Source organism: Arachis ipaensis, chromosome B08 (genome assembly GCF_000816755.2).
Source record: "Arachis ipaensis cultivar K30076 chromosome B08, Araip1.1, whole genome shotgun sequence".
In the NCBI taxonomy this organism is placed as follows: domain Eukaryota; kingdom Viridiplantae; phylum Streptophyta; class Magnoliopsida; order Fabales; family Fabaceae; genus Arachis; species Arachis ipaensis.
Genome location: NC_029792.2, coordinates 117483249 through 117492142, shown reverse-complemented (window position 1 = coordinate 117492142; position 8894 = coordinate 117483249). Strand labels below are relative to the sequence as shown.

The 8894-nt window shown below is 36.0% G+C and overlaps 2 protein-coding genes across 4 annotated transcripts in view; one reads left to right on the top strand and one right to left on the bottom strand.

Moving 5' to 3' along the window:
- LOC107613231 (transcription factor TGA2.2) lies at positions 104–8759 on the bottom strand. 3 transcript variants are annotated; one of them, XM_016315129.2, is made up of 10 exons: positions 8268–8759; positions 7509–7567; positions 7203–7401; positions 6892–6963; positions 6725–6784; positions 5499–5576; positions 5320–5371; positions 2932–3203; positions 1005–1253; positions 104–538 (listed from the first exon to the last, which is right to left on the bottom strand). In XM_016315129.2, the coding sequence occupies exons 3-10, from the start codon at positions 7266–7268 to the stop codon at positions 392–394; spliced, it is 996 nt and encodes a 331-aa protein (XP_016170615.1). In that variant the 5' UTR covers positions 7269–7401; positions 7509–7567; positions 8268–8759; the 3' UTR covers positions 104–391. The 3 variants fall into 3 exon arrangements, with proteins under 3 accessions (XP_016170615.1, XP_016170616.1, XP_020965465.1); XM_016315130.2 differs by having other exon boundaries at positions 7509–7585; positions 8268–8746; XM_021109806.1 differs by having other exon boundaries at positions 7509–7579; positions 8268–8746.
- Positions 8227–8894, top strand: part of LOC107611586 — a 3763-nt gene continuing 3095 nt past the window's right edge. Inside the window, exon 1 of the mRNA XM_016313496.1 lies at positions 8227–8374. Within this exon, the coding sequence (XP_016168982.1) occupies positions 8227–8374 (148 nt within the window). The remainder of the gene's footprint in view (positions 8375–8894) is intronic.

The window sequence follows — 8894 nt, the reverse complement described above, 5'->3', positions numbered from 1 at the left end:
AAAAAAAAAAAAACTAACCAATATACTATCACACCTAACTCAACAAAACTACAAAAGAATAAACTCTTTCTATGAGCCACAAAGTTCTATAAATTCAGGTCCATGTGAAAAGTGAAAACTATGCCATTTAAATGTATCATCTTGTACAACTATCTGTTAAAATTAAAATAAAAGTCTTCAACAACAATTACAATGTACAATATTAGTAATTAATAAAATACACACTTCCTGTCACCCGCCTCGGTTTCTAGACTGACTCTGAAGCAATAGCATATGTGATAAGAAAGGCTTGTAATACAACATAAGAAAACTTGTAAGAACCTAGAAGGCCAAGCCATGGCAAGTGAAGGATCCAGGAAAACTAATTTGACAGACTATTTTACCACGCCCGTTAATCTCTTGGGCGGGCCAGCCAGAGTGAACTAAGGGCACGCAGCCGGGAAAAGTAGTCATGTATTGCAAGGAGTGCACGAGCTGATTGGCGAGTTGTTAGAATACGATGCATTTGCTGTAGAGTTTGCTGGCGCAGATTGTCAGCCTTATAACCACCACAGAAATGTAGCCAATAGTAAGATACTTTAACAGAAGATATATTAACATGACTGGTATTAAGATAACATGATATGAAATCCAGTTTACGAGAACACTTTCATGGTTCTTTTTTCTAGGGGTGAGGGGTAATACATGGAATCTAAATGAGAGAAGCAAGGTATGCAAATGATTTTTTGCAACAATGCTATGAAGCTAAAAAGACATCAATAGATCTCAAACCAACACAGAGATTTGAATTCCAATGTAAATGAATCTCTACAGTTCTGTTAATTCACTATCTTATCATCGTCCACCTAAAAAGCATTCATGGGAGGGAAGCATTTCCATATGATTTTGGGCAAGATAGTCATCAATTATAAATAATACTGGAAACAGTTGGAGTAGAAGTGATTCCTCAATTATTCAGCAAGATGTTTATAGGTTTATTTACATAAAAGGGTGGGGAAATTTACCTGTCGAATAAACCCCTCAAGTGTCCCTAGCTTACCCATGGCCATTGCCATTTGACCCATGTAATTTGCCACATTCCCTGAGGAACCAGATGAATTTTGTGAGCCGGTGGACAATGTCTCAGCAAGGGATTGTTGCAATGCTTCCATGCCTTGAGATAATGCATCTTCTGCTTGCTGAGAGGACTCCTGCAAGTTTGTAATACCCAATAGCTGCTGCTCTGTGAGAGGTTCCAATTGACTTACCAGGAGCTGCAACCAAATTCATGGCATTTGTCAAGGGTAAGAAAATGGAAACAAAAATTAAGTTGTCACATTTATGAGAGATATGTATATAGCTCAAGACAAACACATAAATCATGTGGTGTAAACGGAGAATGAAGCATCTCTGATTATAAGGATACTACGGTTCGACCTCAGCAACACACAATAATTTAGAGAGTCAGGACAACTTAGAGATGATGCGAGTATATTCTCTTCAATGTTTATAAAAATATCTTCCAATTAAGAGAGTGGGAGTTCAATTGATTTTGACCCACTAGAGTACTAGCAGCGCTTATTATTTTTACTGTGCTCCATCTGAGTGTGTATCACAAAAAGATGAGCCATAGAATGTGATTTCCACTGCTATGGCCTTTAGGAAATTGGAGGCACCGATTTCTTTTTTCTTTGTACGGTGGTATCTATAAATCATACCGTCCAATTTACATTGTTTAACTTTTTTTAGAAAAATTACACAAATCGGAGTGTCCAATTTGCGTTTTTTGAAAATAAAAAAATTTACATTAGAACCAGACCCTCCGATTTTTATTTTCAAAAATAAAATTTAAAGTACAAATAGGACCCTCCGATTTGTAGCTTATTTTCCTTCTTCAAACAAATCGGTCCGTCCGATTTGATTAATATCAATTAAAAAAAAATAACGTCATATCAAAGAAAAACACCCAAACTTCCAATAACAACGTATTACACACATATTTAATCAATATAAAAAAATTACCCTACTGACAGAAGGCAGAATTTACCCAATTTTGAAAAATCAAGCAAAATGAGTGTCATCAAAAGGCAATATAAAAATGTTCAAATTGTAGCTATATCTGCAAAGCAATCATGTTGAGGAACAGGCGAGCAGCAGAAAAAGATTATCACAGAATTGGTTATAAACTTGAGAAAATTGGTTACAAAAGATTATTGTTCATTTCTTGTCAGCCATCACCAAATACTGAGTAACTGTAGGAGCAGTGTTAACTAGTGAAATGCTAGCTTTCATATTATAGTCACAATAGGTAATCTGCACCTTGTCTTCACTTGGTTTTCAAATCTGGTATCTTATCTTCTTCTATTTGCCCCAATTCAGTTCCTTATACTTCAAATCCTTTTCAATTTGATCCCTTACCTTTTATTTTTGTCAATTCGGTCGGTTATGTTTTAAACCAATTTTAATTTGGTTACACCATTGAATAACTCACCAAAAATGCATAAGTGGCACATATGTAGATCAGAAGTCACCATCTTTTGTCGGTTATTTAATAGCATAACTAAATTGGAAATAATTTGAAACAAAGACAAAAATTGACAACTGCCATAGATAAATGATGACATTGAAAAAATATCAAACATAAATGATATCAAACAAATCAAGTAAATAAGGAAAAACAAAACCAAAAAAGAATTGTATCCAGCCCATATTATAATTAAGCCAAATTATTCCATAGTTGAAAGATGAATGATGTACGGGAAAATGATTTCCAAGTGTGTCTCAGTTTGAAAGTGCATGGGTGGTAAATTGTGCTGAACAAAACTGAATTCAGTTTTAATTAATTGAACCACATTTATCTGTCAAGTGCCAACAACATAACTGCTCAGGCGCATCCCTTATATTTTTCTTTAAACCATAAATGTCAAAAGAAAAGGGTAAGCATAAGATCACCTTGAGGAGTTCAGATGACCGAAAACCACCAAGCCACAAAAAGCACCTCTCAGCAGGTGTTTTCCACATCCCAGACAGCAAGTGGAAAACATCAGCCTTAGCTGCAATGCCTTTCAGCCTAAAAATTTCATCATAATGTGCCATTACACCATCAACAATCATTCGAAGTTCAGTATCGCCTGCATGCGAATTTACAGCTGCTCTAAGCTCATTAACTTGTCGATTCTGCTCTTCCAGCCACCTAGCATATTCAGCATCGAACTGCATTGCTCCTGTAAAGAAAATTGAACAATGATTATGGATAACCTGTTGTAACACTGGAGGAATTAAATATCCACTGAAATAATTTAATACAGTTGACAAAATAAGAAAAATTACACAACTATTACAATAAGAAGCCTTGTCCCACCAGGTGGACTTGGTCACATTCATCAAACATTACAGCATTGTTGTCAAATTCACGAGTTAACTCGTACGAGTCTACGAGTTTAGGTAGTGGAATCAAGTTAACTTGGACACAAACTGGTTTTTGGGTAGACTCGGCTAGACTCACATAAACTCGGTCAAACTCGCGAGTTTGAGCTCGAGTTAGCGAGTTTGATTTGGGTGCCTGTTTTGGCCAAAATACGGTGTCGTTTTGGCCCAAATAAAAGAAAAAAAACCCTAATGGCTCGTCACTCACTCCTTTCCCTCGCCAGTCTCGGCCGTCCTCTCACTCTCACTCTCACTCTCACTCTCATTGTTGTGACTTGTGACCTCTGTCCGTCTGCCGTCCGCCTTTCACCGCCGATCTCTTGCGCTTCCAAACTGCCGCTGTCACTCTCTACTCTTTGATGAATCTGCTCTGCTTCTCCTTACTCTCGCTCTCTGTTCTGTTCGGGTTCTCTTCAAGTGGAGCATCTTTTGTCCGCCGTGCTGTCGTCGTTCATTGCGCGTTGCCACCGTTTGTCGTGTCCTTTGCCTCCGCGCGCCGCCATCGTTCGTTCGCGCACAGCCACCGCCTGTCTCTCTGCACAACTGCGCCTAGTTTCTCTGCTCCATTCAGGTATGTTTCAAAAAAGAAAAATCATAATTTCATAGTATCTCTGATGTTTCTAAAGCTTGAGAACTTAATTACTTCGATTTTTTACTTGTTCTGTCTTCTGTGATAGTTGTTACTTGTTACTAAATGTCTAAATTTTGCAATAGTTGTTAATTCATGGTTAAACTTAATTCTGTGATAGGCTGATAGTTCATAGTTGTTCTGTGATAGTTGTTACTGCATTTTTTATGTTAGTTGTTACTGAATGTCTGAATTCTGAATTTGTGACCATTGTTATTTCATTTTTAGGGACAAAATGTCTGAGAATGTTGGATCAGGGGTGAGGGAGGTGAGTGTGAGTTCATTGGGGAAACAACTCAATTTAATTGAAGAACAGAAACATGTGAATGATAATGATCTTGTTGGACATATCGAACCTAAACCTCAAAGAAATGATGTTTCTGATGAAGATGGTGAAGATGACGATATCAATGCCATGGAAGATGAAGATATTGGAAGATTTCAGTTTTAGATTGAGTTTATTAGAACATTTAATTGTTGCTTTAGTTTTTTTTTTTCGGTTGTTATATGAAGATTTCCTTGTGTGTGTTTTTTGTTGAACTAGATGCATTATCATGAAGGATTTGAATGTATGTTCTAAACTACTTGTTGTCATTATTGTACTGATGTACTATTTTAATTTATTACGTATTTTGAGGTTAAAAAATTGTTAACTTTGAATGCCTATATTTGAGTAAGTATATATATGTGTGTGTGTGTGTGTGTTTTTAAAAAATCCATAACAGGTATACTTAGACTCGCGAGTTTGACAACCTTGCATTACAGTATACTACTACTATCATAGTCCATGTCTGTAGCAACCCTTTAAAGTTAAAATCTTTTCTTAATGGTTTCAGCTGTAGGTTTTTTTTTTCTTGTCTATGTTTACCTCTCTTATTGGGCTGCTCCACATATCATTCACACTCTTTACCAGGGGTTTTTATCTGCCTTTGCCCATGGAAAACCAGACAACCAATGGTAAAATTGTACTAATTTTTCCAAAATAAATGGTTCTTCAATTTTCTCTCATGCAATCATTCCTAATCTTATTTGTCTAGTGTGTCCAATAATTCAGTACAACATCTTTATGTCCAGAAGAACGAGCTTATTTTCTTAGTGGGCTTGTCATGGCCTCACATTCTATTCCATACAATATCATAAATATTATAGATGTAAAATATGGTTTTTGCTTGAGTGGTACTTTTATATTTCAAATAATACCCAAAGCATTTGTCATTTCAGGACTATGATATAAAGTACTTCCATATCCAAACTTTCAGAATGAGTATATTTTAAAAACAAGATACCATTGCCACTCATTGAATGCGCTTGATCACCCGAGCTTGATATGAAGATTCCCTACAGGAAGAAGCAGAGATTAAGCTTTAGAATTGAAGATGACTGCAAGGAAATGTAACAGCAAAACTGAAGACAGAAAGAGTAGATAGTTAAGGCAATCAAATTGCAAGCGTTAACTGAATTTCACCTGTTGCCTGGCTCGCTGAAGCTCTTGCTCTAGCTGGGTCAGCTTCAAACGACTACTTTCCAGCTGTTGCACATAGGCCTATGTATAAAAGCATCAAGTGCACTAAGAATATGAGCTTACAGCATCATGCCATGCATTAATATGACCAAGAGGTAAATATTAACATATTTATTATTTCTTACAACTATCATTAGAAAAGGCCATGTTGAAATATTACAAGGGAATAATTGGATTCCATTGCATAGCATGGATTTTGGATTTTGTTTACTTATTTATTTTGGATTTTGGCTATTATTTCATTGCTTTTGCTTTTGGATCATGTATGGATTACATGATTCCAACCTTAATGTATGGGAGATTTCCTTTAATGTTTGCAGTCTCCTGGTAGTTGTTTGTTGATTCCAGTATTATTTAGCATTTATATTGATCCCAACTGCTCTGGTCCCTATCTGTATCTGATTTTGCTTTCAGCTGTCCCAGTGTAACTCTGGTTTGTGCCAGGCCATGGTGGGTTTCCAAGCATCCCACTCTAGCTGAGTTTGTTCTCAACAGTAACAGGCCCAATTTGTTTTCACCAGTCCCAGGCACATAAGTGTTTCAACAAGTTCAACTTATATTTTCTTATTACCAAGAAAGATTTACATGCAACTGCCTAAGCTTTGAAAGTTTCTACTTAAGGGGGAACATCAGAATATATGAGAACATCCCATATTATATACTAGATTATCATAGAGCATCTCAGATCATATCTTATAGTGCTAAAAGAATATGTTGGATAGTCTCCTATGATTGGTTCCTATATTTTCTAATATTATTTGTTCCTCCATTGAATGATGATTAGTATAATACTATTATCATAATTTATAGGGATTGGTGTTTGTCTTTGGTATCAAATCATAACATATCACACCAATATAATGTGCTATATTTGTATTCCTTACTCTTTATTTTCCTTTTCATATCAAAATCCTATAATATGAACAGTCATAGTAAAGGCAGTCTTGCTGCAACTTTGAGCATTTTCATGTTCCTTCTTGTATCTAAAACTGTCTTATTCTATTTTTCAATACAAAAACGTTATATATAACCACATAGATGACAATATACGACAGACATTATTAACTAGACTAGATGTTCTCCATATATCAATATTATGAAGCCACACAAGAAATGCACACTTTTAAGAATAGTATTCACAAAAATAAATAAGTAAATATGATTCATACTTTTTTTCTCAGCCGGCTTTTTCTGGCAGCCTCACGATTTTGAGCAAGCCTGCGAAGACTCTGCAGTAATACATTTATGAAAAAAGAAAATGCTATGAAACAATTGCCCTCTGGAATTAGAATATTAGAAATTATTGAAACAATAAATTTTTGAAAGTATGTTCAACCTTCTGATCGGTTTTATCCTTTGATCTGTCACTTGAGTCAGAAGCCACAGGAACCAGGGCACCTCTATCAGACTGCAAATATACCATGTATCAAAATATTAGATTGGTTAAGGCTACTAATCGTATTTTATGAGCCTGCCTAGAAAGGCTTATTCCCATGCATTGTGTTTAGATACTATTTTTATTTTCAATTAATCATATAGTCTGATAGTCATATCCCAGTACTCACTTCCCAATGCAGAACTAGAACTTGTCATGTCATGAATGGAATGATAAGGGAAACAATAGCAAGAATGGTAAAGAAAGATCACCCGCTGATTTTTGTCATCAGTGTCAACATCTGTAGAGATATCAGTCCTAGGACTGGCGTCAGCCATAGCTGGCTCTTCTTGATTATCTTTATTACCAATTAATATAGTAACAGGACTTGATGATTGAACCTTCTTTAGTTGTAACCTGTTCGGCTCTGGTTGGTTTGTCAGTAGGCCTTTTATCGGGAGAAGTTGACAGCTAAATTAAACAGCCAGAAAAATATAAGTTAATAACAAGAAATTAGCCTTATTAACGAAAGCTGGAAGTTCAGAAGAAACAGAATAAAAGGGCTATAAAAAGCTCACCTTATCCAAATTATCAATGTGAACAGAACCAGGAGAAATTGTTTGATTACTTACTTTAACTGAAATAAAAGCTGAATCTGAATTATATATCAGCAGAAAAACCACAAGAGAAGGACAGGTCAGAAAAGTCTATACTTGTTAACAATAATTTAGAAACAAGTTAATCAGATTTATATTTTGTAACTCATAAACATAGATATATCTAACTGATTTGGATATTATGTGCATTGTGTATTGTGTATTGTGTCTCTGTCAGTGCAAATATTCCCTTTACTTAGTAGCAAAATACTAGTTAGTTTTGAACTGACATACTGCAAAAACAGCAGCTATTGCATAAACTAGTGCCCCAATGAATGAGGCTGCTACCATGACCTGTAGGTCACAGGACAGCTGCGTGGTTATCAAGCTCTCGAGTTAACTATGAAGTTTCTACGAGTTGGGATTTCCAAGGAAAGGGGAAGGAAAAGTTTGCACCCTTCCCCTCTCTTTCCTTCCAAAACCCCAAATTACAAACAAACCTAAAGAATTGAGAAGTTTAGGTCCCAATTGAGTTTACTATTTTAAAACAAACTCTGGAGCTGAAGTTGAGCTTTACAATTTAAAATCTTAAATTGACCTAGAATGCTTCACAAGCCTAAACTCTCGAGTTCGATTACGAAAGCAACTATTGCATAGTTTCAGAAATTTAACTAGGTTGAATAAAAATGTATATGAAAGCATGGGTACAAAGCCAAGTGAACCAGCAGAACCAACACAAACCTTTCTCTTCACCGTTCTTCTCCAACTGCTCGCCACCGGCAACGACGACAATGACAACTGCAACAACGACGGCGGCAACCCACCAACAGAACTTGAAGCAGATCGCAGTTTATGTTCATGATGATGGAAAAATTCACGGCTTTTTACGCCCTGTCGATGCTGCCGTCTCCGATCGCCGGAGTTTTCATGGCTCCTCCGCTCACGGTTGCTTTTTGTTAGGTATCTTCCTCGCTGTTTTCCCAAATCTCTCTTTCTCTCTCACTGTGTTTAGGGGGAAATGAATCTGGCACTACAACTCGTGATACAGTCAAAATAGTCAAACAGATGAAACCTTGAGCTTCTGTATTGACTTAGGAAAGGAAAGGAGAGGAAAAGAAACACTGTTTTCCCACCTTTTTTTTATATATTTTTGTTCTCTGTGTTCTGTTTTATGGCTTTTTGGTCAACACTTACAAAATACAAACTACAATGCCCTAACTACTTGGATCTCACGCCTTTCTTTAGTAGCTAACTTTCGTCTATTAGGCCGCATTTGCTTGTCAGAATAGGATACCATGAACAAGATATAAGATATAGAAATATTAAATTTAGTATTTTTATATTTTATTTGATAATAAAATAAAATAA